At 39.8% G+C, this 17,436-nt stretch overlaps 1 protein-coding gene across 1 annotated transcript in view; it reads left to right on the top strand.

Annotated features, from left to right (window-relative positions):
* Positions 1-17,436, top strand: part of TG (thyroglobulin) — a 165,513-nt gene that overhangs the window by 64,364 nt on the left and 83,713 nt on the right. Inside the window, exons 32-36 of the mRNA XM_064441731.1 lie at positions 379-490; positions 1,025-1,104; positions 2,977-3,120; positions 5,811-5,876; positions 16,608-16,742. Of these exons, the coding sequence (XP_064297801.1) occupies positions 379-490; positions 1,025-1,104; positions 2,977-3,120; positions 5,811-5,876; positions 16,608-16,742 (537 nt within the window). The remainder of the gene's footprint in view (positions 1-378; positions 491-1,024; positions 1,105-2,976; positions 3,121-5,810; positions 5,877-16,607; positions 16,743-17,436) is intronic.

Genomic DNA, 17,436 nt, shown 5'->3' with positions numbered 1-17,436 from the left:
CTTTTTGGGGAGCCCAGAGTGCAGCAGAGGTTGAATAATGCATGAGTACACTGGAGTTTTCCAGTCTGGAGTTGTCCCCTGGTTTTTGGACCTTGGGGAAGCAGTAACATCGATACAGGTCTCAGAAACAGTCTGAGAGTCTTTCCTTGGCAATGTACTTTGCTCAGCTTTTAGAGCCTTTGCTTGTAGGATTTTTGTTCATCTTCAGGCTTAACCATCAAAAGTTTGCCGTGATAAGTAAAATTATCTTTTAATTGATCACGACCATTGTAGCATAGAAACATAAACTTTATCGTTACCGTGCGATTGCTTGACCAGTATATGTCAACTACAAGGCTAAGATGATTTTTCCAATTTTGTTTTTCTTTTCCTTTTCAGTCACTCTAAAAAGTTCTGTGAAGAGCTTCTACACGCGCGTACCATTCCAGAAAGTAATGGGGATCTCAGTGAGGAATAAGACTGACATGAGCAGTAAAGCTGTTTCAGATGGGTAGGATATCCTGTTCCTTTGCTTTTACTGGAAATGTAACCGTGCCTGGAATACCAAGCTCTGTTACACAGATGGAGGGGATCAGGCGTATTGATCCAAGAACAGCATTATTTGAGAATATTTATTGAAGAAAAAATAACATATGATTTAAAGAAAATTTATAACTGAGTTATAAATAATAATGTATATAATTACTAATTATATATATGAGAACTATTACTTATAGTTAAATCTCTTGGCAATAGTACACCAAATTAATTTAGGCTGATATTTTTTAGGGCAGATATCAAAATAATCATCTAAATTATTAGACGTAGTCTGGTAGATGTATACTGATAAAACATAATTTAATCTACAAATGGAACAAGTATGAAAGTGTGTATGCAGTTTGAAGAACCGTGAAGCAGTCTTGTCATGAAAGGCATCTCTACAGGTTCTCAGTGTCTCTCCCCTATGCAATATCCTCTGTTCCCTTCTCCATGACAGAGACAGGTATTGATGATACTAAGAATAATGATGTTTTATCTTTCCCAGCTTCTTTGAGTGTGAGCGCTGGTGTGATGCTGACCCCTGTTGCACAGGATTTGGCTTTTTTAATGACTCCCAGATATCAGGTATTTTTAAATACTTTTTTTTTAATTTTAAAAATAATTTCAGTCTCCATACTTTATTCCAAACTTTACCATTCTTTTGCTGTGAAGGGCACTTTAAAAGCCCTTCCAGAACTTATGCAACTTTCTTTAGCACCTTTTTGAGTAACCATAGCTACTTCTAGGAGGTCAGCTCAATGACGTGCTCCACGTCTCAGAAATTATTAAGAAAACTTCATGAGAATGGGTCTTTAAGAGGGTACAGTTCCAACAGCATGAAATTCAAATTGATAAAACTCCAGGGAACTGTTATTCTCATTTATCAACACCTATTCCAAAATGTTCGTTGATTCCTTTTTGTGATCTTTTTCTTCTTAATGTTGTTTCATTTTTTAAAGCCTAAGAGACTTAGAAACCTAAATATTACTGAAATTGAATGCATGTTAAGCACATAATGTCTGTGGATACTTTGGGGCAGCTTAGCCTTTTGGCTTTCTTGGAGGTGTGAACTTCTCTGCTCCCAAATTTTAGTCTTCTACATGAGGAAGGCTGGTTGTATGTCTTCTCCTCCTTAGTATTTTAGCTATTTAAGACATCTCAAGTAGGATTTCTGTTAGTCTGAGGAAATCAGATCCTTAAATTATGCATGACTTGAAAGCCATTAGGAAGTCAGGCAAACATATTCTACTCACCTAAGATGTCTAAGTTAAGGGGTGTTGTTGCGTTATGCTCATGTTGTACATTATGAGATGTACAGACAGAATTATGGGGTTATTAAGAGCTTTGGTTGACTGAATCCTATTCTGGAGCTACTTTTCTTTCTCTCCACTGGCTGTAAAGGAAGTGTTCTGTTTATAAGACAGTCTTCAGCAGGTGTTTAGAATTGGATGCCATCCAGGTTGAAGTCAATGAAATAGTTTTTAATATTTTATTCCAAATTCAGATTTAGACCACTAAAATGGATAACCTTGTTTTTGGAGGTGTCATGTGCAAATCGACTCTCCCTGGGGTCATTAGGATGTGCTAGTTTTACAATTCATTTGAAAATTTGGAACACTTCAGAAATATATATTTTTAATTCCCTTTTTAGTTGAGCAGACAAAATTTTCACTCAGTCAAAAATAAGTAGCTTGGAAAATTAATCCAATACAGTTTAGATTGGAATTACTGTGCAAATCAAAAATAGTTGAAAGTTTTCATACCTCCATATGACCATGTGAAATTTGAAATCTTAACTGAATATGTCTTTAAGTTTCTTTAAATAGTTCTAAAATAAATTAAGGATTATAAAGCACTGAATATGCACAGCTGACACCTCTTACTTTATCCAATTAATATTTATTATCTGTGGCATTTCAGACATCCAGTCCTGGCATTCATATGGTCAGGAGAACTTTCACTAGTGATTTTAACATAAGCTAGATAAATCTGCCGTGAAACTGCTAGCTGTGTTTCAAACCCTCCATTTATTTTTTCAGGTAGAGAAATAATTACACTAGGTCTTGAAAAGGCAGAATTTTTATCTTGATGTAGGTAGGGACCATGATTCAACATACATACAGGTTTTTAGTTTTTAGGATTGCATTAACCAGAAAGGGCTGCTTGCTCAAAGAAGAGGTCCTGATCTTTGTTCAGTGGAAATAATCCTAGTGAGTGTAATGGGTTATAGTGTTGGTACCCACCTTCCCTCACATTGAATTCATTGTGATTTTTCAACACTATTTTTAACAACAGTAAAACTTGGCTCACTTTAGATATTTCCTTCCTTTGATTTTTAAGTCAATGGAATTCCTTTTAACACTCAGTGAAACCGTGCTGTATTCGCTTCCCTCAAAAGACTATCTAGAAGAGGAAAAATTTCCTCATCATTTCTATAACCGGGTATTTCCTTGGCAGGTGGAAAGATTGTGTGCCTGACTCTGAACAGCCTAGGAATCCAGATGTGTGCTGAGGAAAGACGAAGTGCTTGGCAAGTTTCAGACTGTAGTTCACCAGGTGCTGAAATCAGAATACACCCATTTGGCTGGTATCAAAAGCCTGGTAAGTGATGCAGGGAACATGGCCTTTCCAGCTGGTTTCTACACATCAAAGCTTATTGATTGGCTTCAATGTATAGAAGCTTCAACTTTCAGAAGGATGACCCATTTGCAAGGATCAAAAATAGACAAGGCAGAGAAGTACGTGCAAGGGAAAGCAGCGTGCAACTGAACCTCAATTTTAATAGAAAAGGAATAGAAATACCTCAAAGAGGTATAATTTAATTTCTTAGATTTTCTGGGAGACTTGCTGCCAATGTTGGAATCCAAATATATTTCGTCCCACTGCACAATCCTGGTCAGGACCCCACTCTTTGGCTTGGCTGATGGTATAACAGTGTGTGTGGATGCATAACTTCAAAAGGTTTGGTTTTGTTACGGAATTGAAAATTCTCTTTCGGCTGTTTTGTTAAAGAAAGGGTCAAGACCAAATTCCAAGGTAGCCCTTTATTCTTCAAGCAGTAAGAAGCCATCACATGTTTAAACAGAAGAAAAGTTGACAGGTTATTTCTTAAAAAATAATCGAAACCAGATCGAGTCAAAGTGATTTTTCTTTTCTGTAACAAAACAAAAGACTCAACATTACTTTGTAGAAAAATTTCAGTGGGTTTTCATTTGCCACATTCCTCATGAGTGGCTCTAGTTCTACTTTGTTAAGCTTTGATTTAACATAACTGAAGCAATAAGGACAACGATCACCTGTCTAGTCTATCGTCCTTTATGGGAAGATAGCCTGTTATTGAGTCTAAATGGGCACAGCCTTGTTAAACTCCACTGAAAGCAGGGAGGCAAGTCTGGTGATGTTGAAAGAATCAGGGAGAAAACTGAACAAGGAATACTTTTTCCTGATTTTAAACTCCCTTAGTTCTGACAGAGTAGAGAAGGACTGATATCTGAGCGGAGAGGGCTGGCATGAAGTGTAGCTCTATACTGGCCAGTGTCTGTGATATAAAGATAATCCAGTTAAAGTTACGTAAAGCTGAAACAGATATCCTGGCAATGCAATGCATTTTACAGTGTTGGTAAACTTAAAGAAAACCGTCATTCATACTGGAAGTGATTCAAATATTAACTCGACCCTGAGCTTTTCCAAGTCCTACGCTGGCACTCTGCCCATCCGTTTCTTCCCCCAGTGGGGCAACCCTTGTTAAGGAGGAGACACAGCATGGAGTTGAGGGGGGACCACAGAAGCTTATAGGGTTTCCCAGATCCTTGGTGTAGGCTTCGGGAGGGATGAGCTGAGGGTCTAGCACTGAGAGGAAGGGAACAACAGGCCTGATAAAGTAGGTAATGGCAGGAGCATGTGGGCAAGCAGAGCTGAGAAGCAGCCAGGGGTAAGAATGAAGAATGGTAGAAAAGTGAAGAGGAGATGGTGGAGGCATAGATACCCTTCCACTTCTTGGAATTGTTTTTCCTTTCATTGACAAAAAACCAACCAAAAACAAAGTGTGTTGCTCACTTGACAGACAGGGGGATGATGAAGAGTGAGCCTGGGGTGTATGCAAAGGGGTGAGAGTTAGGAGAGACTATGACATTTCCTTATGTAGTTAGGAAGCTTCAGATGTGTTTCCACCATAACACACAGCAAGGCACAGATGTTTATGCAAATGGAGATATTTGCAGAAAAAAATTGGTCAGTTGTGCTGGTGTGTTGGGGGTCTGGGAGCTAGGAAGAGGAACAAGAAAGCTCTGAGGCTAAAAGGGAAAATGAGTGAAATCTGAAGGAGGAATTTACCGTAGGCAGTGGGACTTCAGCATGAAGCAGGGACTTTCATTTTAGTCTACAGTCTTTTGCAGGAAGGTACTTGTATCTCCACGTTTCATAATACGTTAATGTGTAAGCTGTTGGCCTGCACAACTCCACTCACTAGCAATTTGACGTTGTATGTACAGTCAAGATTGCAGCTCAGTCAATGAGGAACATACAGTAGCATTTTAAAAAGAGTTCTGGATAGCCCCAATTCTTCGCTTCTGTCAATGTGAATGGTACAACTCCTGAGTTTTAGAAATATCTATTGGTTACATGCATGGACAGTAAAAAGTGGAAGAAGCAAACAGAAAATCTGATCTGTCTTCATTTTCTGTAGGGATGGTAATTTATTTTGTCTTAGTAGAGAATTTATAACTGATTTGATTAGCCAAAGTGTTTTACAAAATATGAATGCATAGGGGAAACTTCTTGTTTCATATTTAAAATTTCAAAATGTTTAAGTGAAACATTAGCAAATGAGGAGTTCTGTCTGTGGAAAATATGAATGATCATTTGAATTTTAATTTGGAAAGTTTCCTGATGGAAAATGACTTGTTCCTAATTCTTGTTTTGAGAAATTCCAGGCTGCTAATCAGGAAGCAGAGAAAAATCTCGTGTCTCTTGTGATGTAGAAAACCAAATACAGAGAGAGGGACGGAAAAACCCCACAGAACTACTGAAATGAGTTGTTCATAAATAACTGCATTTTGAAAAATATTTGTAGGAATGTTTATAAATATGGAAATTTAGGGAAGACTGGTTTCATGTACGAGCTCAGAAAGGTTAAATAGCAAAGCAGCCTTGCATCCTTACTCTTGGTGTTTGTGGTGAGAATATGCAACATTTAGATCCCAGAAGTAATGCTAGAAATATTGAGGTGTTGATTACATTTTAAACCTTCAAGTGTAATTGCTTTCAAATGTTTTGTTTTTTTCTGCTTTTAGCTGACTTGAAGAACACCACTCCTAACCTGTGTCCACCTGTTAGTTTACCTCTCAGGCCAGAAAGTGGTAAGTGCATTCATGTATTAAGAAAAAAAAGATCACACTAAAATGAAATGTCTGTGTTCCCCATGAGTTTACTCATTCAGGTCATTTTTATTAATTGTGAATCATTTAAATGGAAGACTTGTTGTCATCCACAGTGCTGGCCTAATATCTCTCAAACTCACTGCCACAAGAGGTCACTGAGGCAAAATATTTGGCAGGTTTAATGAAGAAATTTATCATTTATAAGTGTGGATGCCACATCACTTTCAATGGATCTAACTTTGTATTTTAGTGCAGTGACCAATGAAGAAAAGCTCTGGCAAGGGCAGCCTCCTGAAAAGCTGTTTATTGCATTGTTGCTGGCTGTTGTGGGGGTTCTAGAACCTTTCTTGCAGCATCTGGTGCTTGCCAGGGTGGCAAGGGATGTCACATTAGACAAATCACCAGCAGTTTCTGCCACTAATGCTGAATGCAAGGAGTGACAATGAGTTTTCAAATAGATACAAACAATTGCAAATCTAGTTTTCCCAAAAAACCAAGATGATGAAAGGGACCATTCCTCCAGAAGTGAATGCAGGTTTATACTGCTTTATAATTGCTGGTACAGAAGAATGATAAAACTGTACTGCCTTTAGTCCTTGTTTGTGGTTTCCTGCAAGGGTGGGAATATTATCTCAGAGATTATTAGAACCGGATCACAAGAAATACAGTATTTGAGGTGTGTGTTGGGTCCTGCTTTTAAAGCGATGCTGTAACTTGCTATGACACCATCTTTTTTGTATCGGTAAGGAAAATTTATTTCAGTCATGCAGTAAATTAATCTTATGGTACTCACGTGTTTTTTTAAAAGTGGGTGGATCCTCTTGATAAATGAAACTTAACCGCTGTCTTTCAGGGCTTTCTGTTTATTGCCCCCTAAAAATATATGCAAATTGTCAACAGCTACAGGCTTCCCTCTTGTGTCCTTTCCAGAAATACACAGCATATCTGCTAACTGCAGCGTGTAACGGAAAGGAAGCAGGTTGACTAGTCATTAGACAACTCAATTTAACCCTCAGATTAGACTGAGATTGAGAAGTCTCAACCACCTCTGCCCTTGATTATCTGTTTGATCTGAGCAAATTTGTCAATCTGTTTGTTTGTCTTTTCTTAAACTATATGCAACTGGGCTCGTAGGAGATGGTTAATATTCAATATCGAGTCCAGAATTTACTACTAACGGTTGCATCATCATATCTATGACTACTAGTCGTGATCGTGTTCAGACAATTTGTATTATTAGTAGAATTTATGTTTTTATAATTATCGATTTAATGTAATAGAAGGAAAACACCTGTCTTTATAGGGAAGCAGAAATAATTTTTGTGTGAAATGCTGGAAGGAGCTAGTGGGGTAATGTGTAGGTTGGGTAATTCAACTCCTTTGCAAAGGAAAGTGTTTTTTTACACGGCATGTAGAAAACTGCTTTACTGAAGCTGTCTTCCTCCCAGTGTGAAGCTTTATAGTTATTTTGTAATTTTCCTTTTATGTTTTTCTTGCTTTCTTAAATCTAGGAAAATAGGGACCTAAGGAGCACTTAAGGAGATTAGGCCTTTCTATCTGTCATTTGCTTTTTACTCTAAAGACTGCCCAGAACTTAGCCACAGCAAGTGAAGTGCTCATCTAACCTTCAGTAACAATCTTGACCTATCTCACCCATTTACAGGTCATCCTTCCAGAGGCAGAATAGCTCTGGAAGTCTCTGGGTTGCAAAGGTCTGGTTAATCACCCAAGTGAGCAGAGCCTCTTATGAAAAGGCAGGATTTTGGACTGAAGTGGTTGTCCAGAGGGCAGCGGTCAGGAGAAGTCACCAAATTACAGAGAGCAAAACTAGCCTCAATGTCAAATTAGCACAAATATCCTCTACTCTTTGGGTTTCTGACACCAGTGCGCGCCACAACGCATTCAAAATGCAACTGGGCACCATCTGTCCTTCTTACGTTCTGCCTCATTTTGACAGTAAAAGTACGAGCCTGGTTATATAGGTCAGATTACTATCTCTGTCGCATTGTCAGAGGTTTTGGAAAATTTTCAAAAACATTGTTTCCAGACTCTTTATGATTTTATATGTTATATTAACATATGCTATAGAAGATTAATGATTTTAGAATTGGGCATCGTAGAAAAGCTAGCAGTGACTGAAATTGCTACATTGTGGTATTGCTTGTACATGGGAAAAAAAAGTAATACCATCACTCCTGTGTGGTAACCAGATGGAAGTGTAAGAAAATGTCCCTATTTAAAGGGCACTGTCGTGTGTGTGTATATATATGGGGGTGTGTACATGTAAGCATATATATATACATAAAAAATATATAAAACTTTCCATCAAAAGATCAGAAAGATACTTAAATTTGAATACTTTGCCAGGAGGCTCTGTGAAATAGTGAAATTAATGTTATGTCCAATGTACAGTCTGAGTTTACTGAAGCACAATTAAGGCCTATATTTTAATAGACAGTTAATGCATTTGACTGCCTCATTTTCTAGTTAGCCAATTTGGACTGCTCAGGACAGAGTGCCCGGCACTTTGCTTCCTCCCATTTGCAGTCAGGGTGCTGACTCCCTTCCAAGACTGTGGCGTTTCCAGCCACAGAAACAATCTCCACTTTGTGAAGAAACCCATATTAGCAGACTGTGGGAAGTACATGCTTTGCTTGTTTTACTCATTGTTCTTGATAGAGAGGGTAAAGGCATGTGGGACCATAGATCAATGGAAACACCCTCAACAAGAAGGGTTTCTACAAGTACCTGGGCAACAAAAGATGAGAGTAGGGAAAGTGTAGTAGACCTGATGGCAATGGGTATGGAAAAGGCCGAAGTACTTAGTGCCTCCTTTGCCTCACTCTTTACTGGTAAGTCCAGCCACCAGGCCTTTGAGACCAGGGGAAAGGAGTGCAGCAAGGAAGACTTACCCTCAGTGAAGAAGTATCAAGTTAGGGAACAAACCCATGAGGCCTGATGGGATGCACCCATGATGGCAGAGGGAGCTGGTTAATGTCATTCTGAGGCCACTCTCAATTACCTTTGAATGGCCCTGGTGGTGGTGGAGGTTCCTGAGGCTGGGAGGAAAGTAAATGACACATCTGTCTTCAAGAAGGGCAAGAAGGAAGATCCAGGAAACTATAGGCTGGTCAGCCTCACCTTGATCCTTGGGAAGGTAACAGAGCAACTGACCCTGGCAATCATTTCCAGACCTGTTAAGAAAAAGAAGGTGATTGGGAGTAGTCAGCATAGATTTGTGAAGGGGAAAATCATGCCTGACCTAGTAGATAGACAGGTGACTGTCTAAGTGGATGAGGGGAGAGCAGTGGATGTGGTTTATCTTGACTTCAGAAAAGCTGTTGATGCTGTCTCACATAACATCCTCACAGAAACTGATGAAGTAAGCTCTAGATAAATCAACGGGGTTGGCCTAAAATGCTGGCTGAACTTCTGGGCAGAGTTGTAATCTGGAGGCCAGTCACTGGTGTACCCTCAGAGCTGATACTGGGGATAATGTCTTAAATAATGACCTCAACAACAGGACAGAATGAACTTTCAGTGAGTTTGCAAATGACAAAAGGTCGCAACGAGTGGCTCACAGACCAAATGGGTGTGCTGCCATTCAGAGGGGCCTCAACAGACTGGAGAAATGGGCAGACTCACATCTTGGATCAAGCTGTCTTCCACCAGTTGGTTTTTTAGCTCTGTCTGAAAACTGGCTAGGGCCTTATTTAGCAATTGTGTGGAGAATTTGTTTTAACATTTTGCCTTCTGAGAAAACAGGTCTTCTCTCCCATGTTCACACATGATTCAGCTTTTCTAGTTCAAACTAATAGAACTGTTGGCTCCTTTGCTGTCTTTCCTTAGGTGGTCAGGAGAGCAAGATTTGCAAACTGAGGTAACACCTTACATTAGGTGGTTTCCATAGTTGTAAGAAGGTGCATTTTGAGGAATCTGGGACATCCTGGAAGAGGTCAGGTTGTTAAATACCGAATTCTCTACCTCTACACTTATGGAAGGATGTCACTTTAGGTTTGAGCATCTCTGAAGAACCAGAGGAATATTTTTGCTGTGGAGATGTCAAAGTGATATTCTTTAATTAAAATAAAAACAAACCAAACCACAAACAAACCTGTCAAGATTCTCCATTTTCCCCCTGAATAAGCTGGAGAACACTCTTTAAAAGAAAATTTTATGGCACCCAAACCATTTTCTGTGTCTGTTCTACAGTGAAGCCAGCTCTCCCAGTGCTAGATCATCTTTCTTTGGACTATCACCAGGACATAATGTGTGTCTCTCTCTGAGTTATTTAAACTCAGAATCTCACTGGATCTTTTTGGTTTTTTTTTTTTTTTTTTAAAGTTTACATACACATTTTTAACTGCCCAAAGTGAGCAAGGGACACCTAGAATGGTTTAATTTATCCTCATATTTGCCTGAAGGCAGAAATCCTCGAGCCAAGGAGCTGCAAGGTACTGTCCAGCCCTGTTAGTCCCACTGTACCAAAGGGGAGTTCTGTTGCACTCACTATAGGTTTAAGAGATAAAAAGTCGAGGCCCAAATCTTTTGTTTCACCCAAATAATTTATTGGAGCTTCTTTCACTGAAACCATCCCTAAATAAATCAAGGAAGAACATGTATTTATTTTTCTTCTGTTTCCCAGCCTCATCTTTTGAAGACGTTCATGAGCAGAAGTCTTCATAAAACCTCTAGATCTTTGAATCTGCCATGGCAAAAATAGTTTTCAATAGCAGCTTCTTTTCAAGTCCAGTCACAGAGCAGCCTGCAGCCACCATGAAAATTAAAACAGAACAAAACAAAACCCTTCCCCATGTCTCAGGAAAGACACAGCAAGAGGGAAGGCATGAGGTCCTCCCATTGGTTTTCCTGGTACCAGCAGCCCATTTCGCCCCTGTGATTCTGCCCGACAGCCTGAGGCTCCTGTTCTCTTTCCCCAGGTTACTCTCCCTACAAGCAGCCGTGCCAGGCATTTCTAACACTTATTACATGCCCCATTAGTCTGCAAATAAGGGCAATTAAGTGCTCCATAATGCCAGCAGGTCACTGCCCTCTGGCAGGAGGGAGGTGAGCTGCACACTGTCCTTAGTGGCTTTTACCTGAATTCTTGTTGCTTTGCTGTTGCTTCAACGTCTTTTGCCTATCTGTGTTCTTGCAATACCCTTTCTGACACAAGGTTAAACTCTCCAAGTCATCTTCATTGCTAATCTGTAGTGCGTTTAACTGGATGCGTGGGTTTTATCTTCAGCTAAATGAATACTTTTATTTGTACTGCTATCCCACGGAACACAGCGCGCTCCTGGTGGTCTGTTGTGATTTCCACATAGTTTCTGTTATCTGAGAAATTGCTTGGTAAATAGCCTGAACAGACTGGGGAAGTGTGATGTGTTAGCTTTGGAGCATTTTTAACCCTGCAGAAGTTAACGTGCTGTGATGACACTGAGTATTGGAACCATCTGTGGCAAGTTTCAGGTATGATCTGTGACCTTTAATGATGGGAGGACAGCTGTTATTTTGAGACTGCCCGTGCTGAAAATGCTAATAGGTCATGCTGCAGCAGTGGTTTATTTACGCTAGTATTTAAATAACAGCTCCGCTGACTTGTGTGAATAGGGAGCAATGTTATGTAAAAGAGGAAATAGTCAGGTCTTATAAATAGGTTTGAGATGGAACTTTCTGCAGCCAGCTGTAAGATACAGCTGTATATAAGATAAGATAAGAAAAGTTTTGATGAGAAATTATATATTGATATTTTATGCTTGTATGATGCTGTTATTCAAAGGGTTTATGCACAGGGATTTGAGCTGTGGAAGTTTTTGTCTTTCCAGTTCAGACAGAAAGCAGCAAAACAATCTATGAAACAGGTTACCTGGCTTTTTAGAAGGAATACTTGTGCTGAAACCAAACTGGAGAGCTTGCAACTATTCCCTTGCATGGGGAAGGGAGGAGTGACACTGGTGTATAACTTCTGCTTTTGTACTTTGTTGTGAGATTTATGAATTGCATCCAGTAATTCTCCAAACTTTAATGAACATTTGTGTCTTAAGGTTCCTCAGTTTTAAATAGGACTTAGATTTGGCAACTGCTAGTAGACAATGGCCTTTAACTGGTGATCTCTGCATGGGACTGCAGGTTGTGTACAGATCATGTGGGCTCCATTTCCACTCCACCCAAATCAAGTAATTCATTGAGAAACCACTGAGGCATATGGATGTAATGATCTGCTAGGGCCTTCCTGTTTCTGCCTCCTGTGATTCCCTAGTGATTTATAGTTATTCCCTCGATGCAGGCCTGAGAGATGGCTATGGGATTTTCGGACATGGGAATAAATTTCCCATCGGGTATCTCAGCACACAGCGTATTTCCATTCTCAACAGCGATGCTTATGGTAGTACAGGTGCTGATATAGCTGACTTTGATGATTATTATCATCATTTGTCTTCCTGCTTTCCCACAATGCTGAGGATATGTCAGAGAGATCTTTGGTGTGAAACAAAACCAGACTTTTTTAGCCATCATCAGGAACTGATCTTCCATGCCTCTGTACAGCAACTTGGGCCTCTGGTGCAGAATTACTCTATCTTTGGTCTTAAGTTTGATTTTTATTCTCTTTGTAAACATGAGGATTTTAGCCTTTCAAAAACAGCTTATTTTTAAACCTGGATAAATATCTGGTACATTTTTTAGTACCCTATTACTATACCATTTACTATAATTGGCACTACTGAAGGAGGCAGAAAGCTTGCATTTAACATCAGCATAGCAAGATTGCTCACTGCTGCAGGCCGTAAATAACACATTTGTTATTTTGTGATGTTTGTCTGAGGTGGGATTATAGTTATTATGCAGCAGTTTTAAGAAAATTACTCTCTTACTTTCTCTTTGAACCTGAGATTCAGATCTCAGCAGATGGACAAAAATGAGAAGCAACTATATTTTTGAAAGACTATATTTTCTGCAGGTTCACTCTGAGTTGATGATTTGCTGTTTTTGGAGACTGTTGGTATACAGACAGGTTAAGAGTCTTCGTTGGAAAAAAACTCGGAATGCTAGGAATATAAAGTACTGAGTTCAGTCTGTAAACATGTTTTTGGCTTGAGTCAGGGTTATTAAGTATGGCCCACAAATTTCAGGATTAAGATCAGAATTTGTCTTTCAAACATAAATTAGGCATACTAGACCCAGAGATCTGATTTACGTATCTTCTTAACCTCATGTTAACCTCATCTGGTAAATGTTCCTCCTCAACTTCGTGAATTTTCTTCTAAATTTAACTTGTTATTTTATTGCACTTCTGTATCTCTGTTTCCTTATATCAAAGGTCAGTTTTTCAGCAAAACTCAGAACTGATCCCTCTTTGCTTCCACTGAAGCCAGTGATGAAACTTTTGAGGACTTCATGAAAAGGATTTTGTACTGTCATTGCCTGTGAAAGTGGGAGGTTGAACTCTGTGACCCCAGGAAACCTATTCCAGTCTTGTGATCCTGTGACTTGAGTGGAACAGAGTAGGGCCAGTGTGAGTCCTTTTGCAAATCCAGTCTTAAACCTTGCCTACCCAAACAAGAATATCTGGATGCAAGAGGTTCTCTGCAAGGGACATCTATAATTTTGCAATAGAAGTTACAGGGCTGGCTGGATTCAGGGTGCTGTAATTATGCAATCAAAGCATTTGCTAAAATGTGGTTTGGAAGGTCAGAGCTTAACCTATATATAAACCAGAAATGTCTCCCAGCCCATCAGGTGCACTGTGTATTTTCAGTAAAGCAGTGTCAGTTGTACCTGTGTGCCTTGTGAGAGCAGTTCCTAGGCACAGGATCAGCCCTGGAAAGTTCTGTTTTGCCCATGCAGTGGGTGTGCATGTCTGAGGGCACTGCTGGATATGCTGCCAGAGAAGGGAAGAAGGAAATAACTGAAGCCAAAATCTCTTTCTCAGCTAACTGCCTGCTGGCAATGTCCACAGTGGTGCCATGGAGGGCCCTGGGCCAAAGGGCTTTGCTCTGTCATTAATATAAGCACTAGCGATTCTCCATTTATCTGCATCTGGGGTCAGCTGGGCAGAAGATCAGAAAGGGAAAACACTGGAAGTCTCAGTGTGTAAATCTGATCTGAGATTATGAATGCTTCATCCAGGCATGAGAATGAAAGAAAAACCCCACAAACCCCAAAACAACCCCCAGAAAAACCCCGTGTGTGTAGCGGGAGGTTGCAAGGGACACTTCTGTGAGATCTGGGGCAAAGAATAAGCAAAACAAAATGTGTTTTAGGTATGAACGTACGATCTGTGGATGTTTGCATCATGAATGGTCACTCTTCTGTGCCTAGCATGGGCTTCAAAGTGCCCGTTGTGTCTTATATGTATTTAAAATGAATGTTATTTACTTTACTCTATCCCACATAAAGGGATAAAATAGATAATGTTTAATATAGAATTAGGAAGCTTAGCTTGTGATCAAATGTAGAACACATCACATGTACCTAATAATGGCAGTGTGTACTCACAAGCTTAATCTGAGAACCTTTAACAGATTTTAATAAGGGTAAGATAGTAAACCTCAGGGAAATAGATACAGGAGGCCCAATTCAAGTGTCAGAGGTGTAAATCCAAGGAATTTATTTTGCTTTTGTAGAATTTTTTAAATTTCTCTCCTGAGAGAGTGCAATTTAGCTTAGCAAGGACACTTCTGAATGTTTGCAAACAGAGGCATATGAGGATTCTGAGACTTGTTTGCTGAGGGAAGCTGAGAGAAGAGAGTCAGTGTGGTGAAATACCTTCCACAACCACTGATGCACCCAGACTTGTTGATTTACAATGGAATCCAGACAAGGCTCTTTTTTGAAAGGACCGGAGCTAGTAATTTGAGCCTTTGTCTCTGAACCTAGAGAGATTACTTGTTCCAGTAGTAGGAGCTCAGTTACTAGTACTGTACATGGTGCAAGACGGCAACATTGCTCTTATTTTACATAAGAGCATAAAAACAAATGTTAAGTTATATTGATAAAAACACTTTTCTTATTCATGTTTTCAGAAAAAAAAAAAAAAAGAATTATAAACATAAACTGACAAGATATAATCTGGAAAAGGAAGACCTGGGGGATCTAGTAGTGCAGGCAGATAATCTCTGGATAGAATGTAATGGTTGATTTTCCATCACTTACAGAGTCGGTTTCTATTTTTAAGCGTCTTTCTGAGTAAACGCCACGAACTCACTCTAGATGTAGAGACTGAAATTTTCTAAGACGGGTCATGCAGCAGGTCATACTAGGTGGTTTTAAAATAGATAAACCATTGACAGTATGAAATGTAGTAATTTCCACATGACTCTAATCACTGTGTTCCTCTAAAATAATTGAATACTCTGCGCTTAAGGGAAAGAAAAAATTAAGTGTAGTGGCTCTATTGCACAAGTCAAGCTGTGATTCATACAATCACAGAACAGTTTGGGTTGGAAGGGACCTTTAAAGGTCATCTAGTCCAACCCCCCTGCAGTGAGCAGGGACATCTTCAGCTAGATGAGTTTGCTCAGAGCCCCATCCAACCTGACCTTGATGGTTTCCACGGATGGGGCATCGACCACCTCTCTGGGCAACCTGTGCCAGTGCCTCACCACGCTCATTATGAAAAACTTTTTCCTTATATCCAGTCTAAATCTACCCTTCTTTAGTTTAAAACCATCACCCCTTGTCCTGTCACAAGAGGCCTTGCTGAAGAGGTTGCCCCCATCCTTCCTATAGTCCCCCTTTAAGTACTGAAAGGCCACAATAAGTTCTCCCCGCAGCCTTCTCTTCCCCAGGCTGAACAACCCCGACTCAGCCTGTCCTCGTAGGAGTCACTGCTATTCCCTACTCAAGGAATGATGCAGCCAGGCTAGTCTGTGATCTGTTTTGGGTCTTGGGTTCTCATCAACTGAACAAGTATGTCAACACCAGAATTTCCAGGTTGCAGGGAAGGCACGCCCCAGCCCTGAGTGTGTGAACCCCAGACATCAGCTTCAGAGTCGATGTTGAGTGGTATGGTCACAGCTGTCTTTCTGTGAAGAAGGGAAGGAAACTTTTGCCACCTTTACAAGTAATCCATTTCCCAGAATACTAAAGGAAATCTTTAAAGCAGTGAACAGTCACAGCTTTTGCATCTGTGTGGTAAATGAACTCAAGCAACAGGACAAGGTCTGCTCACCAGGAATAGCAAGGCAACAGCTGACTCAGTTCTATCCTCACCCTACAATTACACACAGAGGGTAATGCCAACCTCCTGGTTAGGACTCGGTGGCCACAGCAGGGTCCTTTTGCTTTTAAAACATATTGAACTTTTGAAAGGAACTAAAATAATTAAAGGCCCAATCTTTCCCAAGCCTTCTTTTTTGACTTCTGTGTACAGAATTGAGAGCCTGCGGATATTTTTATCTGTTTGTGTATGAGAAAAGAATGCTTGTGGCATTTTTTAAAATCCACCGTGAGACAGAAGAATTCTTGATGAATACTAGAGTCAGTATGTATGTGTACGTATATGTTTGTTCATGTACATGCATGTGTACATGTATAAATGTGAACATACATGTTTGTATATATGTAATACATGTGTGTATATATACATATGCATATATTTGTGTATATATATACACATATAACAGAATTAAATCTTAATTATGTCAGAGTTACATAAGAGTTACTGATTCCTCTAGTTATATTATTTCTGTATGGTTCATTTTACAGAGTATTTGGATATATGGCAACCCTTGAATGTATCCTCTGTTCTTACGGATTCATCCATCGCAAACTTTGAGGTTGTGCAAGTTAGTAGAGATATATCCAATGACTTCTCTACTGCCAGAGACTTTTGTCTGTCCGGTAAGAAATAGTTATTCATAGCTTTACAGAAAATACTGGCTTGTGAACCTGAAAAATCAAGAACAGCTTCCCCTCCCTCCCCTCCTCCCCCTTCTAACATAAATACACAGATTTTACTTGTTTTTAAAGTGTTTCTGAATTTGAGAGAACGGACCTGAAAGAGTTTATCGAATGAAAAATACAATAGGCAAAATATACCGTACCTAATTTTGACACCTCTTGGGTGCAGAGATTCCTTGCTTCACCAGGCATTGTATAACTTGGAGAATATTGGAGTGAATAATTAAAGGGATGGTGGCGTTATTTTCTAAAGAACAGTTAAGAGAAGCTCATTGAGTGAGGCAGATGGTAGAACCACCTACTATCATCTAAAGTAACTCATAGGTGTGGTGCATGAGGACAGGTTAGCTGAGAGCTGGGATAAAGCAGGGGTTGGGCTGTAGTAACAAGGGAAACTGCTTTAATCAACAGCCTGACTAGAAAACAGAGAGTTTTAACTTCACATGACTGGTGAATCCTTAAATGCCACAGAGCAGTAGAAATAAGCAAAAGTCAAGTTATTGCCCCCACCTACTGCAGAGGATGGTCCTTGGAATGGGCCCGTTTTCTGCAGCAGGTGGTCTTCACCTTATGAAGGTGAGCAGTGTAATTTTTTTCCCTTTCCTTTTCCTGTATCTGTTTGAAGGAACCTTTC

The sequence above is a fragment of the Phalacrocorax carbo genome, chromosome 2, assembly GCF_963921805.1.
Source record: "Phalacrocorax carbo chromosome 2, bPhaCar2.1, whole genome shotgun sequence".
Classification (NCBI taxonomy): domain Eukaryota; kingdom Metazoa; phylum Chordata; class Aves; order Suliformes; family Phalacrocoracidae; genus Phalacrocorax; species Phalacrocorax carbo.
Note: the sequence above shows the minus strand (reverse complement) of the source record. Positions and strands in the feature narration are given on the sequence as shown.